We start from the raw sequence: 20,143 nt of genomic DNA on the forward strand, positions 1-20,143 counted from the left end.
ATTCTTCTACCATTTTGACCGTGAGACTTATTGACGATGTGAGACCTAAGTACTAAAATATATCGGTAATCCTCGGCTGATATTCGATTAGAAACCGAAGGAAAACGGAAAAACGAAAGTTTCAAAACATGGCAGACGAAATAACTTCACAAGCTCCCTGACCCTCTCTATTTACGCACAACGGTAGTATTTCAAGGTTCAAAGAAAAATGGAATCGCAAAATTTAAGAACCCCTTTGCGAAAAGTTTTCAAGCACAGTGACTTCAAGTCAAAACTTCAGAATGAAGCTGTAAAGTGTATTCATGGAGGTAGGTCGCGGAGCATTGAAACTTCATAACTTTCAATTTTCTCTTAAGCTAAAATCTGAAAGTTGTTTTTTTGTTTTTCTGTGAAAGTTTAAAAGGAACAGTTTTAGCCTTTGTAATTAACAAATTATTCAAACCAGAACCAGAATTTACAAGCTTAAAGATAATTTATGGTATAAAACTCTGCCATCAGATTGGTGTAAGATCCGGGGGGAGGGGGGAGGGGGTGCTTTTGGTGGGGTGGTGAGTAATACGACTAAGGAGGGAGGTGAGTTTAAGAGGGACCTAATCTCCCAAAATTGAAGGCCATATCAAGGATTTGTCTTTAAAGAGGCTGGCATTAATGGTACATGAAGACTCACATGGGTGGTTCAAGCATGTTTTTTCTATTTTTTCAAACAGGAAAACAAGATGTTTTTGTTTCAATGCCCACTGGGTCTGGAAAATCGCTCTGTTACCAGCTACCGGCAGTCTTGGCTGAGGGAATAACTATTGTATTTTCTCCACTTATTGCCCTCATTCAAGATCAAGTGTCACACTTAAAGTCCCTCTCCATCTCAGCCGAAACACTTAACTCAAAACTCCCTGCTGCTGAAAGAAAACAAGTTTATGGTGAACTTGAAAAGCTGAACCCCTCTATCAAGCTTTTATATATCACACCTGAGCTTGCTGCAACGCCTGGATTTCAGAGAGTTTTAAAATCTCTGCACAGGAGAAAGCTACTGTCGTTATTTGTGGTGGATGAGGCCCATTGTGTGTCACAGTGGGGACATGACTTTAGACCTGATTATTTAAAGCTTGGTTCACTACGGACACAGTTTAATGACGTTCCCTGGATAGCGCTAACAGCTACGGCCACTCCACATGTCCAAACAGATGTTCTTACATCTCTTCATTTACACAAGCCGATAGCGATCTTTAAAACCTCCTGTTATCGTCCAAATTTGTTTTATGATGTGTGGTATGTAGTTTGAGAGCCTTAACATAAAATGTAACATTTAGCTGTGGCCAGAATGGAGGCAAAAGTATCTTGGTCAAGGCCTTCAGGTAGATTTGTGGGCACAAGCAAGAGGAGGGGAAGGGAATAAAAGTAATGCTTTTAGGTGTGTTATTGTTCTGTCTCTGTCGCCCACACAATAAACACAATAAATGACACATCAAAAGGTGTCAAAAAATGTATTGTTGGCGAGATAACTTCAGAGAATTCCAGTCCCCTGGACTTAAGCAAAAATTGGGATGCAAGTGGCAGAAAAACAGTACAAAAACATGCTGTTTGATCTTGCTAATAGAGATGCAATCACTGATGCATGAGGTCTTGCTGAAACAAAATCACCAATGGTCAGCATACCATATTCTTGTGCTCTGCTTTGCAAAGTGGGGTGCCAGATGCTGGAGATTTTAACTGCCTTGCTCTAACTACTTCCATCACAAGCATAAATCACTTATCATGCCTCACATGGTACAAATCAACCAGTAAGAACTTTCTTTTTCCAGATGAACAACTTGAAGAGATAACCTATCTTTGGGTGCTTTTTTTCTCTCTTCCCCCCCCTCCCTTGCATGTCTTGCACTGTTACATTAGTACCCCCAAACCTGTCTGAGTGCCCCCAATTATGCCTGTTGCATGAAGGCTTCGACAACCAAGGCAGTTACCTCATTATAAAAAAAAAGTTGTGAAGTTTCTTCTGTGTTATAAAGAACAGTGAAAGGATACTAGCAAATCATGCGTAGCAGGTCAATGCTTGTATTATTGTGAGTATTATGAATAAAGTGTTGTGTTTATAACCCTCTTAAATGCAATTTTTTTATCTTTTTTTCCCGTCTCAAGTTTCAAGGAACTTCTTGATGACCCTTATGCTGATCTTAAAAGTTTTGCTGAGTCAGCATTATCAGAGCAGGATAGCAGTAATGGAGAGAAGGTAATAGATTCGCTTGCTATATTTGATGTGTATATTTGCATAGGCTGTCATTATTTCTTCTCAATAATTCGCTACTTTTTCCATGTTAAAGATAATAAATTCTTAAACTATTTTTTTTCTGTAGGGAAGTGGAATTATTTATTGTCGTACTCGAGATGCTTGTCAAGAAGTAGCTTCAAGACTGAGTAGAAAGGGACTTGCTGCAAAGGCTTATCATGCTGGTAATTTACCATTTAATTGAAATGATGAACACATGATATTCACTGACATCTTCATCATTGCATCTTCACCTTTCCCGGTTATATTACCAACCAATTTATTTTTTTTAATGATTACCAGCTCCACGTTGGCTTGCTAGCTTAACTGGTTAGAGCCCTGCACTGGTTTTACAAAGGTCAGGGTTTGACTCCTGGCAAGCCTGAATGTTCTTGCACTTTTTTGAGTCTTTATTTTAATAGGGTTTAATAGAGTCAGGGTGTACCAAAAATGTTTTCAGCCCCATAACCTCATGCTAGAGTACTGAAATAAGCTGCCACAGGTCTAGACATTTTAAATTAAGCTGCCTGACAAGCGAAAAAAGTTTGTCAGCTTGCAGAGAGGCAGTGTTACAGATTTTCTCCTCGAATTATGAAGGTTCATGGGTCTCTCGCCATTTCACAAAGTCATCCCGGCACAACATTGGAAAGATGTTAGTGAAGTATTTTAAAATGTGGATTCATTAGATTTGCTTACTGATGAAATCCCTGTGTATAGCTTCGGGTAATCTCCTCAGAACACGGGCAAAGGGGAACCTTGTTCCTAAAGGCCAGGTGACGATACTTGTGATCAGGGTAGAGGTCTAACCTACAGCCTTTTTTTATAGCAAGCAACTGCAATAAACAAATGTAACCAACAAAACAAGATAATTAATTTATCTGCTTTTCTTATTTTCACCTTATCACCCTGGTATTCAACGGAATTTAGTTTCAACTTTGTATTTGTGAATCTTTCCTGTGTACATGTTCAGGTATTGTATACTTACAAGTATATTGTTCAACTCCACAGGCCTTACACAAACAAAACGTGATGAAATCCAACAGGAATGGATGGATGGCAAAGTCCCCATCATTGTTGCGACAATAAGTTTTGGTATGGGAGTAGACAAAGCATCTGTGAGGTAAATTACTATGAAGTCTTTTTCGCAAAATACTGAGATTCATACAAGTTGTATGAAGAGGGAAGATTTTGGCATGCAATTAATGATCGTGACAATGACGTTTATATTTTACTTAAAGAGAGTACAACTACCAGAATTCGTTTAGTGGCTTTTAGTGGGTTGCTTTTAATTAAAATTGATCAGTCCTGAGATTTAAACAAAAGTAGCTGGATACAGACAGTAATTTTCACGGCAAAACAACAAACTGAAGGATTGTGTTGGTTGAACTAAGCTTATAAATGTCGCCATCATGCGAATGGTTTATTGAGGTATACCGGATGATAGACACAGATTTTCTGAATTGCAAATTGTGAACTCAGGATTTCTGTTTAATCTAACTCCACTCCATGACTAAAAGTAACTCTAAGTAAGAATAGCCGGCCGCTTTTGTTCAAGTGTTAAAAACTTTCTTTCTAACCTGTAGGTGTGATTATTGGATTGGCTATTCTATACCACTGTTTACTTACAGCTCACAAAGAGCTGTTCTAACTGATGTTAGTTTAGAAACTGATTTCTGTAAAATTCCAAAAATAAGCATCAGGGCCCAGTTGTTCAAAAATTTGGATAACGCTATCCTCTGGACAAATCTCTACCCAGTGGATAGCGTGAATGGTTTCCCTAATACTTATCTGCTGGAAAATGATTTATCCGGTGGATAGCGCTATCCAATGTTTGAACAACTGTGGCCAAGTCCTATATCTTTTAGAGGCCTTGTTTAGCAGCGTATTTTCGTAGGGACTTCTTTACTGTGGAGAGGTTTATTATTAGTGGGAAATTCGCGTTTTAATGTAGGCTGGGGTTATATTGGAAGAAATGTGTGTCATAAATTTTCGATAAACTGATCGTAATCTCAGGACATTGATTTCAAACCCCAATTGTAAAGCGTTCAAAATGGCAATGGAATACTGTAACAATAGTGCCCTCAACAACATCAATAACACACCATTTGTTCAGTTCAGTTTGTAGTTCATAGCGTAGTTACTGTAGTTCATACGGTATTATACATTCATAGAACCAGTCAAACGTGTGAAAACTCTTATCCGGGCCTCCCCCATACAGTTCGATATGCCATGGTTTAGTTCTAATGCTCATTGGGACTTATATACGGATTTGTTTTTTTAAAGGAGGCCTCTGAGGGGCTTATTTTTGGAATTTACCACATGTATTCTGGCCAATCATTACGCAGGCTGACAGTCAAATAAGCCAATAACATCTCAAACTAGCAATGTATTTTTGCCAAGCGTGGTGAAACCTACAGTTTAAGCTTTATTTTTATGCGCACACAAGCTCCTGGGATCTTAACCCGTGACTCATGCTTCACGCTTCTCGCGGAAAAACCTAAGTCAGCAAGTCATGAGTTATTCCGGGTTTTAAGTGTGGTTAGCTGAGAAAATGGCGTTAATCTTTTTAGTCAATGCACAAACAAAGCAGTAACGAAATTGCTTCCATTCGACATGACATCTTGATATGTTTCTAACCCACGTTTTTCTAGGTTTGTTGTTCATTGGACATTACCACAGTCAATGGAAGGTTACTATCAAGAATCGGGCAGAGCTGGAAGGGACGGGAAACCTTCATTCTGTCGATTATACTATTCCAGGTTGGTCAAAGACAAACAGTGCACGAGCTGCCTCTTTTAATATTCTCTTAGAATCAAAAATGAACACATAATCAGAGCTGTCATTAATGAAGAAATTCAAGAGCTGCGTGCTAAGCAAACTGCATATAAAGTTCATATATTGCACGGAGAATGCTCTTTCCTAGTTCACTCGACTTGGGAGACTGTCGATCCTTTAGTATAGAAACTGGACATGCTCGTGCTATAAATTTTTGCTGAAAACTATAGTTTGCCGGCTTTGGAGTGACGATATTTTACGACTGGCTGACACTAAATAGTGGTTCTTGACGAAATAATTGTCATTTTTGGTAATGAAACAAGAAAGATTTGAAAAATGAACTGCTGAACAGATGTGAACCCATAAAAATCCGGAGGCGGTCGGTCGCTCACATCAATTGTACTCCTGAGAGACTTGTTTCAAGCTCGGTATTTATTTTTCTCTTTGGTGTTCTGTGGTAATTAGGTCTTTATACTGCTAGGATGAGCCCAGCAGTAACAACATTCTCCGTGGTCAAGAACATCCTCTATCTAAGTCCCCTTCTCTATCACCTAACTGGGCGCTTTTTTTATAAATAGCGAGCGAGCCACTTCACAACTTGCATCACAAAGATTTGTCCGTCCTGTTTTTCACGTAATTAGTTTACCCATTTTCTTTCTTCGCTTTTCCTCCTTGCTTTTTATTTATTATTTGTAATATCTGTTGTGATCTTTTACTTAATCAATTTGGTGCGTCACGACCAGCGTTTTGGCTAACTGCGTGCCGAGAAATTGGAATTAAGTAAAAGACGGTAATAAATGTTTTTTGTTGTTTGTTGTTGTTGTTGTTGTTGTTGTTGTTGTTGTCACCTATTAAGTTCTGAATGCCATTTTGATGTATTTGGTATTATAGACTTGAAAGGGATCAAGTATTTTTTCTGATTAAAAAAGGAATCAAGGAGAAGAAGGTACAGTAATGACAGTATAGCATATAGAGTATAGACATAATCCGTGCATGGACGTAAGCACAACTGCAAGCACAAGTAAAAGGTAAAATTTCCATCCTTGCTCTTGCCAGTTTGCGTCTCCTTCTGTTTTTCCCCTTCTGCTGTTGTTTTGCCGGCTCTCTACATTTATTTTATTGACAGTAAAATATACGAGACTATTCCACTTCAGTTTGCAAGATGTTTCACTTTTCACTTTTCTACGATTAAAACTCTGCTTTATGGCCTCAACATACAAATTTTCTCGTTGAATGTGTGCGAAATCCTGCGTAGCCTGTACATGTAAAAGGCAAGAATTTTGGCGCGAAACTCACACATCGCTTTGGCTTTTCATTGAACGTATCATTTCTCTCACACATGAAGAAATATCGTTCGCGCTTCTGATTGGTCGTATCCTTTTTTTTTTCACGTGTGAAAAACATCGTTCGCTCCTCTGATTGGCTAGAACTCATTCGACGTAGCCTTTCATCGAGAATACATCTCAGTATGTATAAATAAAAGAAGGTACAGTATCCACGCCCCTTTGTGCTTTTTCGCCAAAAAAAAGCGAAAAAATAGAGCCTGTTTTGCGGACTTGCCGTTTTGTACGCCCGCGTTACTTACCTCACATGAGGGGGGATGCAAAATGGACTCCCTCAAAGTAGAATCCGGAAAAAACTCCCTTTCGTGCAAATGTAGTTTTAGTCTGCTTGTTTTGTTTTTAAAAGGCAACGAATACGAAAAAAAAGAATGAGGCGGTTCAATCCAGCTACGAGGCGATTGTCAAATACTGTGAGCAGCCACGGTAAGTGTGAAAAAGTAGGATCTATAAATTAAAGGCTATGTCTTCCTTTAAACGTCGCCCTAACACCCAGGGTTCAACAACCCGGCCCAGATATCTACGTGAAATATCTTGAACCCAGCACGCAATTCTTTAAAACCGTCGCTGCCATTTCAAACCTATTCTCTAAGGAGGTGCAGTACTGTACTGTAAAAACCTACTTTTATATACTGATATGAATTATTGCTTTAAGAATTTTTAAAACCTAAAAAAATAATTATGACCTATTAATTCCTATTTGGCTTTTTTTAAATTTATTTTTCACTATTTACTATTTTTCTGTGACAAAATTATCCGAATTTGGTGTATTCAACAGGAAATAATCATCATTTATTCATTTTATGTTTACTATTTTTCGTAGCTGCAGACATTCCGTGATAGCTTCATATTTTGGAGACAGTGAGCCGAAGGTACACACATGTACAATTCTCGGAACTTGTTCGAAACTGCTAGTAGTATCGTAAATCCTCGATTAAAGGTGGATTTCTACTGTGGCAGTTCAACTTTTACCTTAACGCGCGTACGCACGTAGAAATTACGCGACAGTGGAAATCCACTTTTACTTTACTGCTTCGGATTATCGCCCCGACCCCGCCTTTACCAATCGCGTGACCAAAATCATTGATACATGCCTGTTCACATCTAGGGATTTTCTAAGAGACCGCTCCTCTCGAATGAGTGCCTCCTGTTTCATCCTAATGTTGAAAGACGCTGCCTGCAGGGCGAATGTTAGATTATATGACAAACTGCTAAGGCTAGGAAACATTCATAGATAGACCCAATCACACCAGATAAAGATAAACATTGTGTAAAATTGCAGTTTCGTCCACTTAAATCGCACATAAATGGCAGTGTTCAATTTTTCTCTACTAATGTTCGGCACTTAAGGAGCTACTTGTACGGTGTTGCTTTTTTTTTTTCAGTGTGAATGTGGCTCAAAAAGCTGTCTCTTGTGATTATCTCACAAAACACAAAAAGAAACACTTAGCTTAGCCTGCAATCATGAAGCTCTTTTAGGAGCTCTGGGGGCGAGGGACTTCCCCCCCCCCCCCCTCCATAGCTCCCCAGAGAGGTTGCTCTCAGGCGACATGTAGCTTAAATGTCTTCCCGTTACGTCGGTAAAAAATAAGGCCATTCCATTTTTATAGTGCAACAAAGGCTGCGATTACTGTAAAGATCCAGACACAGTTGATGAACTTGTGGAACATTGGAGGCGAGGAGTGATGGCGGGTGCCAACAGGAGCGTGACTGCGGGAAGGACCTACATTGCACATTCAGCATCCAGCGGGGAGGATGGCGACCTGTATGGAGGAGGAAAGTGGGGATATGATACCAAGTAAGTTTATTGTTTTATTTACCCTTTCTCTTCTTGCGTCGAAGCGAAAATCAAAACTCTGGAAATATTCCAAATTTTTTGGTGTAAGATATTGGTCAACGAATAGTACCAACTGAAAGTCCTCAAAAAATTTCAATTTCCTGAAAAAGTTTCAAAAACTTTCAAGGTCTTGAAATCGAATTCTTAGAATTCAAGGATTTTCGAGGGTTTCCAAGACGAACGAACACTGTGCATATCCCTTAACGTTGATAAATAGAAAACCCAATTTTTTTTTGCTGCTTTGATATTTTTAGATTTTATGATGATGAAGAAGGAGAAAGCGAAGGCGGGGCTTCTGAGGAAGAGAGAGCTTTCCGATGTAAATTGATCGCGGACGAGTTTGCGAAACGGAGAAAGGTATTACCCAAAAATGTGTTAAAATATGTTAAAACTGTTGATCATTTACAGACTATTTACAGGTACTGTTTTGAAAAGACTCTGGGAAGTCAGGATAAAAACGGTTAATCACCCAATCCTTCGGTGCGTATTACCTTTGTTTAGTTTTTCATCGCTACAGGTTAATACCATTCAAAATATATGGTCCCCTATCGATTAACTGGTTTTCTGTGGAATCCATTTGGTAAAATAAGTTTCATTTAAAAGAAAGTGTTCAATATTTTGTCGAAATACTGTTTCCTTTATAGTCTATTTCACGTCATTTTTATTTACAGAAAAATTTCTGACTCTTTTCCTGACGCCTTCACTTTGAAATTAGTCCAGTTCAAAGGTTCGGGAAATTATTAGCACTTGAACAAAAGCACACGTGGGATTGTGATGTTTTAGGGTGCAAAAAACTTTGCAATAAATCACTTAGCTCGGGAGCGTGGTCTAGCCGTACAAACGTGAACCTCAAACCGCAAACCTGACGGCAAGGCCGTGATCACGAGACTTCTTGACGTTCGTGGTTCGCGGGAAAAGCCGAAAAACCTAATCTTAAAACTTCGACGCCATCTTGGCACTGAGACGAACGGAACGTTGCCATGGCAATTTTGTAATTTCACGTGTGAAATTAGAAATTAGTATAGGTCATAACATGATTAGTAGTGATATTTGGCATAAATACTACGAGTAATATTTGAAATTGTGATACGTAATTTCACGAGCGGTTAGGTGAGTGAAATTTGGGACAATTTTGAAATATCAAAAGTGGGAATAATGCCGAATATCACAGGCTATTATTTGTTTATACTACTTACTACCCGCAAAAGTTTTGTAATTTTCACATGTAGGTATTTCAAGTTAAGCTGAAATACCATTGCTCTGAGCCAATCAAATTGCAGAAATTTCTCATGTAGTAGTAAAAGTATACAGGTAAGGCTAAATGCAAACGGGCGCAACAACTCCCAACAATGTTGGGAGTTGTAAGCCAGCAATGTTGCGTCCGTTTGCACGGGGCTAAAAGTTTGACCGGTTTCAAACTTTGCGCAACAACGCCCAACAACATCCAACAACATGCAACAGGGTGTGCAAACGGACGCAACATGTAACATGCAACAATGTCGGGAGTTGTTGGCCAACAATGTTACGTCCGTTTGCACGCAGCCTAATAGCAGGATTTGTACCTGATATTGAGTGATATTTATGCCAAATATCACGTACAAATCATGCTATTATTTGTCTATACTACTACCCACAAAAGGTTGGTAATTTTTACATGAAGGTATTTCAAATTAAGCTGAAATACCACTACTCTAAGCCAATCAAATTGCAGAAATTTCTCAAGTAGTATAAGCGCTGAAATTTCGCGCCAAATTTTAGGAGTAATTCGTTATCTATGATAATAAGTGACTAATCATCGCCTAGGATGCTCGCTTTAAACCTTCATACTGGTACAATGCAGCGTGGGAGTGAAGTGAATATTTCCTCAAACAAAATGCTTGTCGCCGCGCCAGGACTTGAACTCTTTTTTTCTGTCTTGCAGGGAAAACAACTTGCGGCCACTCCAGCCAGCCATCTGATACCTGGTCAGTTCTGGAACAAATTTTTTCAGTCTCAAATACTTTTTCTTTTCTTCGTTTTCCTTTCGTTTTGGTATTTCACCACTTTTGTTTTAACAGTCGTTGATGTGAATGTAAAAAAGTTTGCAAACACTTTTGAATTCGTAATTAGGTTGAGTATGATCGTACGGGTGAACGATACATCGCGACTTAATTGACTAATCAGGTTAATAACCAGAGTTTAATACCATCAACTGACGTGATACAACTCACTTTGACTCTGAAGATGACTACCGCAGAGGTTGTCGAAACGTCTGTCACGGTCAGCAACAACAGTTCTATTCAGGACTACGTTCACCCGGACGATCATACTCAACCTACTTATAAAATGACTCCCAGGTTCAAACCTTTCACACTTTTGAATTCATAATGATGAATTAGCTGTTAATTTTTTGTATCCTGTCTCGAATGTTGCAATGTTGTACTGAATTTATAGCACTCAAAATTTTAAATGAAACAGGCAATTGATTGTGTGCCCTCAAATGTCACTTGACTGGTCTGCGAGCATGCTCTCGATTTAACGCTCGATTTTTCACGACATCTCCTCGATAGAGAAATTTCTTACAGGCTATCATTGTATGACTTCATTCTCATTTTCCAGGGCCCAACTGTCGCCTTAAGGAATCTACTAACTACCTGCACATCCCAAAACTTACCATCAAGGTAGAGAAAATTGTGTTTCATTGTTGGATGATTTTGAGTTTACAATTTGTTCATGTAACTAAGGTGATTTGTAAAATACTCTATTTGGTATAAAAGATAGGTTAATAGTTATATCAATTAAAATAACAAGCTTAAAGAGTTATTAATGCATACATTTGTAATTGCTTGTAATTTTTTGCCCGCTTTTGCTAGATCGCTGCTAACGGCATAACAGCCATTTTGGTTGACTTGAAAAAGCAAACTTTCCCCTTCACGGAGAACTCAACTCTTTTTGCATGCAAATTCTGATTAAAAAAATGAATATGCATACATTTTTGCATAAATTAGGTAGTGAATGAATTTAAAAGTTGGTTGTTAAGATAGATAGGGTTGAGGCGTCAAAAGGCATTTTATCATATTCTCTTCCGTTTTGTTCAAGGGTCAATCAGTTTTAACCAACTCAGTGATAAAATGATTTGTTACGACGTGTATCACTGCCGGCGTACCTTTGGTTCTCTTTAGGTTAGAGAGCACTGTTTTAGTCTGCTACAAGAAGCAGTGAAATCAAACATAAACCAATGCGCAACGATGGAAACGAGAACGAGGTAGTTTTAAAATGCTACTATTAAGGGATTAATTGTCACCTAACCTTTCCATAAATTATAAACAAACTTCAGTTTCTATGAACAACACTTAAGCCTGCGTTGTGAGCGTTTCCTTGTGAGTTCCTTGAGAAACTTGGAGCGAAAGCAAAATAAGAGAAGAACTTTAGAGGAAACGTTTGCAATGCAGGTTAAATCACCTTACAAATCACTGTCAAGGGAAAAAAATTAATGGTAGTCGTTGGACATAACGTACTGGACTAACTGTAGATCTTTTTGCAATGGCGCAGTTTTTGAGAGCGATGGCCTGGGTGTGAGCCCCGGCGTCGACGCCATTCGTGGGTTAAGTACTCATGGTTCTTTTCTCTTCTCCGAGAGGTTCGCTTAAGAGTACTCCGCTTTTCGTCTCTGCTCAGAAACAAACGTGTATTACTTAACCCTTTAAACCCTAAGATCAAAATTTAAATTCTCATTTGTTGCCCCTATTCATCTCCTACAGGAGTAGTGGGGGGAAGTTGATAAAATATCAAGCAAATTCATCTTGTGTGATCATGTCCATAATTCTCATGACCACTCTGTTTTACAAAGCATTGATATTACAAAGAGAAATTTGACGCTCATCACTCTTAGGGCTTAAAGGGTTAATTCTTATTCGATCGGGAAACTTTCTGTAGACTGTAGTACTTTATTAGGGGCGTAAGCAGAAAAGATAGAGTCAAAGACCTACACTACATACAATAGAATTGCGTTCCTTTTTTATTCACTTCATTTAGGTTACTTTTTGACATGGAGACTACCTCAGTTGAAATTGAACATGAAATTTTCAAAAACAGCAAATCTGACGTTGGTTACAAGAACACCATGCTGAGAAAGGTAATTGTTCTTCTTTTATTGTGCTCTCTTGAAAAGAGCTTTCTAACTATTCACAGCCCTCCTTTTTCTCGGTTTTTATTCGATTGAATCGATTTGAAGTAATCCGGTCTGTACTGATGTAGTTACCTGAATACTCCACTTAATCCTCTGTTTTCATGTAATTCACAGTCGAGTTATACTGAAGTATCTAACGTAATCAGTATTTTCTTTTTGTCTCATCTTGACCTTTTTGTGCTTTTAACAGGTTGGTGAAGTGAATTCTGCTACAAGTAATGACCTTGTTTTTGATTGCATCACAACTTCGAGAACTAATGCTAAAGAATGCTGTACAACATCGTCGACAACAAGCACCACCACAACAGACGTTGCCACAGACGAGGTGAACTGATACCTATTTTATATTACCATCTTTCATAATAGGTTGTTCCCCAATCTATAACTTGAGAACGATTGGAAGGCATTTCGGATAGAGCGATTTTCGTATGACCTTAAAATGAAAACGCGCGAACAAAACAGAAACAACAAACGAACGGAAATAGAGCCATTTGATTGGTTTATCGAACGGATACAAACGCGATGGCTTTTGGTTGGTTAAGCGAACGCTCGGGTGAAAAAACTTCGTGCCCGAGAACTTTCTAGAAATCAAACGATACTTCGCTTTGACGTCATACTGCAACACGATTGGCCAATCGAACAATGCCTTCTCCATATTAGGGTTTTCTTTGGCGGGAAAACGAAGAGTCCATTTTTTTATCTTTTCATCCATTGGCTTATGAAACAGATGACGAACACTTACCGAAACCATTTTTCAAGGTCATGCGAAAATCGCTCTAACCCGAATGCTATAGTAAACAGTCCTAAAAGGCCCTAATCTCTTTGTATTACTTCTACGTTTGTAAACAGCGCCACAATCAGTGCTTGCCCCACTTTTCACTCTGACAAAAACATCACATTAACTGAACATAGCTGACCAACTTTCTACCATATATTTTTGCTTCCACATGACCAGAAATTCGAAAAGGAGGACAGCATGAGCTCCTCGCCATTTGTGTCCGCTCTTGATTTGGTTGTAAGTAATGTGCTAAGGTTTCTTGACTTGAGTTGTCACTTTTTTTGTAAACAAAACAGAGATCGTTAGATTCTAAGACGAGTACTAAGTAGCCCGCGCAAGTGAGCCAGCGTCATTTTGGCGGGAAAACGCGATAATCGCCCTCATTGATCATTACTCTACGACGTGTTTTGGCGAAAATGTCGTAGAGTCAGAAACAGGTTATCAAATGCTATAGGTTATCATTTGCGATTGTGAGAGGGCAAAAAAATCTCGTCCTCGAATCTAAATCTTTCTAATGTGCGCTATTAAAAGACTCAAATTAATTAGCCAACTCGTAATTCTTGTCGCTTTTCATTGCAGAATTCAAGCCTCAACACAAACGAAAGTGATGAATTTAAACAAACGAGAAAGGTACAGTTTAAGGGGTGGAAACTCGACTTGAAGTCGAGATTTTAATTTTCTCTATATTGCTTAATGATTATTCTGCGGAAACACTGAATTCCCAAAAGAGATTCCATAGAGAAAAAGAGAACGGATAGTTTGGGGATAGGGTGATCGTTTCAATTGACTTGCTAAAGTAATTTTGTCATTGTTTTGGATCTGAGTTGTTACACTTTGCCTTAGGCAAAAAAATCTCGCGCCGGGTTCTCAACCAATGTAGAAAAACTAAACCTAGTCGAGATTTTTCCAGTGCTTTGAGATCTGATTGGTTCTTGTCCATGATTGGTGAAGGGTGATTACAAAGCAGTACTTTGGCATGGTCTAGTTTGTATTGACCACTCCAGAAATACCATAACATACAAAAATGCTTTTTGTCTGTCACCCCAAAATTTTGCATAAGCATTGTCTTCAGTTTCCCTGGGGCCATTTTAACTCCCAAGAGAAACTGAAAACAATGCTTATGCAAAATTTTGGGGTGAAAAACAAAGAGCATTATGGTATGTTATGGTATTTTCTGGAGTGGTCAATTAATTAGATTTTGTTAATATAGCTTTTTGCAAAGTGCCCTTAAATATAATAGGAGGTGAGAGGAAGGGGGCCCCTTGACTGTTTTTTTTTTTTTTTTCTCATTTTGTGAAGCGCGGCACCAATGTTATTATCATCAGTATTTAGGTTATACGTTTGTTACTATACTTTATTTATACATATTTATATTTAAGTTATTTCGCTTTTTATCAAGTCATTTAATTACTAAGTATACGCTCGATCCTGGCCTTGTAAACTTACACTCTGAAGGACCCCAATATCTATAAGCCTTATGGTTTCTTTTTGGGTATCCTCAACCCATTGCTTCTGTGTATTTCTTTAATCTAAACTAAACTTAACTAAATTTAATTGATTAAACCTAAATTTATATCGCAGATTCCTGTTCCTAAAGTAGTACCAACCATAACGTATTTCTTTGAAAACGGGTAAGTAGCTCAGCATACATTTTAATTGTATTTGATGTTAATAATAAAAATAAGAATAAGCGTAGTACGCTAGTGCGTCCTACGATTTTCGCTGGCTGTTCTGTTTGTTTCTTTGTGGGGTTAACCGTGAAAAAGCCAAACATTTTAGTCGTTATTAAAAAAACGGAAATTTTAACCGTTACTTGTAAAAAAGGTTAACACTAAAAATTTCATGTAGCCTCAATTTGTCATTATTTAGAGAGGGTCAATATTGCTTGTTGTGACGCTACTAGTCGTGTCTCCAGACTGATGGACAAAAATTTCAGCCTTTTCGTAGTTTTTCAATCCCGTAGTGGTCCTTAGACGCCTACGCCGATGAAAACGTTTGGAATTCTTTGGAAAAATTGATTTTTCATATGTCTATTGACAGTAACGGAGAGAAAGAAGCAGTTAGGCCATGTAAACCCCAAAATAATAACAGTTTACCGTAAATACATCCACTCAACTAAGAAACTCTATACACCCCTGACAACAGTAATGGACTTCTCGTACTCTGATTTAGAGATTTGATTCAATGAATGTAGGTACGTTATCGTTGTATAAAGGATTTATCAGTATATCTTTCTTTTAGCAACTGCAAGAAGATCGGTACAGTGTGTATAAAATTACACCTAGTGGTCTAACATAGAATTGACTAAGACATCATTTTCGGAAAGCCGCCGAGGCAATTGAATCGAGTGTAAAAAGATTTTTTAAATTTATTATTTGCTGCCAAAAAAATACTTTTGCTATGTATGGTCTATATTCAGCAATGAAAAGGATGATTTAAAGGAAGAAAATACAAACGAAGTTGTAGCAGCTGCTAACAGCAACAAGAGAACAACGTCGGAGGTTTGTTTGTCATTAAACTTCTTGCAGATGGCGTACTCCTCTCCCTTCTTTTAAAATAAGACGACTTGAGACTCGTATATAGAGTGTTGCTCTTCAGCTACCTCCCATAATCGCCCCCTAATCGCTGAGGAGAATATCATATATAGTCAAACACCGTCAATGCGGACCCAGAGGGGGCCAATGAAAGTCTCCGTAGTAACAGGGTGTCCGTAGTAAGCGGGTTGAATTTAGAGAAAAGCTGAGGTGTTGCTTTCCCCAGGGACAATGAAAACATGGCTTAATGTGGATTTATCAACGAAGTTCAAGAGGTATATTCCTTCACGCTGGCCAACAGGACAGTTTCGAATTTATAAAATTCATACTTGGTTCCGATGCTTGGGTTTATAAAACAAAGGAAATCTTATTGAGTTTTAAGGATAAATAATTCAATTCTTTTCTTTCATTTCCCGCAGATCTCCGAGCCAAGTATAAATTATGATGATTCGAAACTGGCCTCTGTGATACCTTAAATATTCCTCCACTGACACCGGGTCACTTTCCTAAGATCCTAAACCCGTTTACTGAAGCAAGCCACTTTCCCCTACTCTCAAATGATTTCATGTCTCGGTACTCAGTTACCGAAACGGGTACTTCTAGCTTTCAATCTTCTGTTGTCGTCTTATTTTTTGTTGTTGTTGTTGTTGTTTTCGTTTTCTTTTTTTTACATTTCTTTAATCCCCAGGAACCGGACTAGACTGAGTCAATTTTTTGTTCTAAGGGGTTATTCTTTATCATTATTTTACTACACAGAGTTTCTGGTGGGTGGAAGATGATCAACCTGTTTGTAAAAAGACCAAGCTGGAGGAGGATAAATCAAAGGTGAAAGAGAATAACTGGATGCGATTTTAACATTAGCTGAGCATGTTTGATTGTAAGTCATGCCCGTACCTATACCCTTATTTAAAACAACACAAGTTGGTCAAATTTTACCTTTTAAGCCGTTGAAGGGTATCGGACTAGGTTTGCTGTATATTTTCTTGTTTTATGAACGTATTTTTTATATATCATCGTTTCTTTGCATAGAGTTTTTGGTGGCTAGAAGATGATCAACCTGGTGGCAACAAGACCAGGCTTGATGAGAATGAACCCAAGGTGAAAGAGAAAAAAGCATCAGATCACCATAAACACAAGAAAACCGTACATCAAGGGACAAGAACGAAGAATGTAAAGACTAAAAGTTCAACGAAAGCGGCCCAGGTGATTAGAATTATGTTTCACGGTGAGACGGGTTTATGAAACGCACAACGCCAGAGTAAGCGTCAGCGCAAGCTTCAGCGATCTCCGTTTAACTCGATGCAACTTAAAGACGGATCGTTTTAGACCTTATTATGCCAGCTTTGTTTTAGGGGGTGGGGGGGCAATTTTTGTCAACGTTGTCGTTAGGGTGATTTCTTCTTTTGTTTGTGTGTATGAAATATTTTGTTACTTTCTCAACCACCACTAACACGATCTCATGAGAGTTGGCGCTCGTTCTGTTCATGAACCTTTGACTTCAATTCAAGCTGCCATAGTCAGATTCCAGTTAAAGAAATGAGGCCAAAATATTACCTACCATACTATTCGCCCGATGTTGGGTTTGATAGACTACTCACCTTATGGCCCTGTAAATTAATGAATTCAGCAAAAAAAATTTAACAAACTGCTGGTTTAGAAACTTTGACGCATCTTTTATATTGGTTACAAATGAAGCTTCGTTTCCATTCTAAACGTTATGCTTTTAATGTTACATCAATAGGGATTTTGGTGGCTTGAGGAGGATCCCGTTGATGGCAAGATGTCAAAATCAAAAAGCAACAAGAACTTGAATCCTGGTAAACACAGCAAGAGAGTCAGTGACATGAAAGAAACAAGGAATGAAGGTGTTGGTTTCTTTACCAAGGCGTCAGAATTAAAGCCATTCAAACCCATTAGAGATACCTCAAGGGAATCGCGCAGGCATAAAGACAATTTACTTGCTGGTCATAAAAGTGGAAGTAGTAGACAGAAAATAGATCAGTGGTTAAATAAGTGCTCCACATCACAATCAATAGGACATAAAGACAGTCGTGAGAAGAAGAGGTCTGGGGAAGGCTCGTCAGGTGGTAACCTTGGTAACATATCTCCTGGGGATTCTGCTGGTGTTAAGGACGTGGCTAATGTAGTTGTTAAGTACCTGTCTCCGTATCTAAAGCAGGGCTCTATTGTCTCTAAGGTAAGAACTACGTATTAAACAAATACAACTTGTGAAAATACTCCTGAAGAGGTTACATTTGGATGGTACATCAACTCAGGATTTCATCCACAAGCTCAAACGTTAGAACTGAAAACTCTTTAAATAGCATCAGTGAAAGTACTTTCGGTACTATTGAAGAGGTTTTATTTGAATGGTCGTACCATAGAATTTCATCCACAGACATAGAATCGTTTGAAAGTTCTGCTGAAGAGGTTTTATTTGAATGGTATCAACATAGGATTTCATCCACAGACTCAAAAGTTAGAACTCTATGCTAACTACATAGTACCGTGTAAAAATATTGATGGAGAGGTTACGTTTGAATGGAGCACGGAAGGATCCTATCCTTAGACTCAAGCTAGAATCTCTTTGTATAGCATAATAAACCAGCAGCACAAGAAAGTACTGTACTAGAGCTTTCATTTGAATGGTTTGCATAGTCACAACGTAGCAAGGATTGAATCCACTGTTTCAATCGCATCAGAGGAAGGCCTTCCTTCGCAGCTTTTATCGTCATACCAAGGGATTTCATTCACAGAGTTATAGTAAAAGTCAAAGTTCATATTTACATAATCGACCCTGGCAGCGAAAAGGGTTGAAGTTACTATTTATAGGTTAACATTTCGTTTTGGTTTGTTTTCCTCTTCCACTAGAACTTATTTAAGTATTTAGCTCGCTGTATCACCCACAGAGTCATGCAATCTGGAAAGGTGTCGTCATCCTCTTCAAGTGAGTTGTTACTTGACTTTAAGGACTTTCGCGGATTGTTTTAGTTGTTGCTTAATGCTCATCTAGTTGTTTGACAATTGTACTGTTTTTAAGCTGTGCTTATGTAACGTTTGAGATTACCCAAACACCAGTAACAGACAAATCGAGATTTAGAAAGTCCTTAAGGCTTGAGACCTCGTCGACTATCCCTTACTGTAATTTGAATCTGCCTATATTCTAACAAGAAGGACGAAATTTCAAGGGGTCAAGCTTGGTTGACATCCATTGATGATTATGTAAAATCCTCTATCTCCTGCCCTCATTAATAATCTCCTTCTTCGTTAGCCTTTTAAAGTGTCATCAAAGTAACTTTCAGTTGTTTTTATTCTTTGTAGAAAAACTTGAGGTGAAAGCCACCGTTAAGAAGTTGTTTGATGTGTGCAAGATATTTGAGCGGGAAAGTGACTGGGACAAATACATCAGAGTTACAGGAGTTTCAAAATGACTTGAGCAATAAGCAGTGAAATTATTTATTACTTTAAGCTTGCTCAGGTAAATATTAGGGAGCTTAAGTAAAGGCAACGGCGACGGCAACGAGAACGGCAAAAAAGCAATAGGTTTTGATTGGCAAAACAACAACTCTGCACGTGCATCACGCTTTTTTGTACATGTACATTTTTTGCCGTCACTGCACGACTACGACGTGAAAGTGCCTAATTTCACGGTTTATGGAGGACGTAAACAAGCGAACACGAAATCTTCTTTCTCATTCTGAACTTGGATATGGTTCTGGAGAATTTAATTCCAGGAGAGTTCGCCTACATTTGGCAAAGCCGGCCCAGTTCAAACGTCCAGCTTTTCATGCACCGAAGTTTATAGCAAGCTGGGTCGACTCAAGTGATTAAAGTTCGACGGTTGATTCAGACGTCGAATTAGTCAAACTCTATTCATTTTCACGATGCACAGTGGTCTACAATGCTTACTATTGGAAATAAATTATTAAGAGTTATTTATGCGTACGGTTCGTAAGGTTCGACGTTTGAAGCGAGGTCGCTCCACAGTCGAAATTCCCAATTGCCCAATTCATGGATATATGAAAAATTCGACGTTTGAACAGGGCCTGAGTTGGAATAATCGCGATTGAAGCTTAAAAGAATGCAGAGTCACTTTTTAAGAGACGTTTTCGCCGCCATCACCGTCCTCGGATCTCAAGGTTCCTAGTAGTAAACTGAGCTGGAAGCAAATCAGTGTCAAAATATTAAAAAGAAATATTTATTTTGTCTCCCAAAGTCTAGATAAATATATTTGCAAGAGTATGAATAATAAAGATGACGTTGAGTTTCAGTAAATTTTTTCCCCTCGAAAGAATCAATTTAGACCTAAATTTTGTTTAAAAAGAGGAAAAAGCTATAATTTATATTATCTTTGCCGTCAAGAGGACAATTAGTTATATATTCGGAATAAAAATAAATTCAATAAAGAATGATGAAATATTGACTTTTTTAGTTTCAATGTTTGCTCAAAA

The 20,143-nt window shown here is 38.3% G+C and overlaps 1 protein-coding gene across 1 annotated transcript; it reads left to right on the forward strand.

Annotated features, from left to right (window-relative positions):
- Positions 1-77: 77 nt before the first annotated feature.
- Positions 78-20,115, forward strand: LOC140937371 (ATP-dependent DNA helicase Q5-like). Its single transcript, XM_073386924.1, has 25 exons — positions 78-308; positions 708-1,266; positions 2,134-2,224; positions 2,349-2,445; positions 3,269-3,380; positions 4,912-5,019; positions 5,927-5,981; positions 6,725-6,801; positions 7,199-7,247; positions 7,986-8,173; positions 8,467-8,569; positions 10,134-10,176; positions 10,811-10,872; positions 11,374-11,456; positions 12,227-12,326; positions 12,571-12,705; positions 13,336-13,395; positions 13,738-13,788; positions 14,740-14,789; positions 15,578-15,659; positions 16,449-16,517; positions 16,722-16,895; positions 17,434-17,889; positions 18,564-18,639; positions 19,014-20,115. The coding sequence occupies exons 1-25, from the start codon at positions 209-211 to the stop codon at positions 19,121-19,123; spliced, it is 3,090 nt and encodes a 1,029-aa protein (XP_073243025.1). The 5' UTR covers positions 78-208; the 3' UTR covers positions 19,124-20,115.
- Positions 20,116-20,143: the final 28 nt, after the last annotated feature.

Source organism: Porites lutea, chromosome 5 (genome assembly GCF_958299795.1).
Source record: "Porites lutea chromosome 5, jaPorLute2.1, whole genome shotgun sequence".
Classification (NCBI taxonomy): Eukaryota; Metazoa; Cnidaria; class Anthozoa; order Scleractinia; family Poritidae; genus Porites; species Porites lutea.

Coding starts and splice junctions, on each gene's coding strand:
- LOC140937371 (XM_073386924.1), top strand. CDS start 209: ATGGAATCGCAAAATTTAAGAACCCCTTTGCGAAAAGTTTTCAAGCAC. Junction 5,982..6,724: donor AAGGAATCAAGGAGAAGAAG/GTACAGTAATGA, acceptor TGTTTTTAAAAG/GCAACGAATACGAAAAAAAA. Junction 12,327..12,570: donor AGAACACCATGCTGAGAAAG/GTAATTGTTCTT, acceptor TGCTTTTAACAG/GTTGGTGAAGTGAATTCTGC.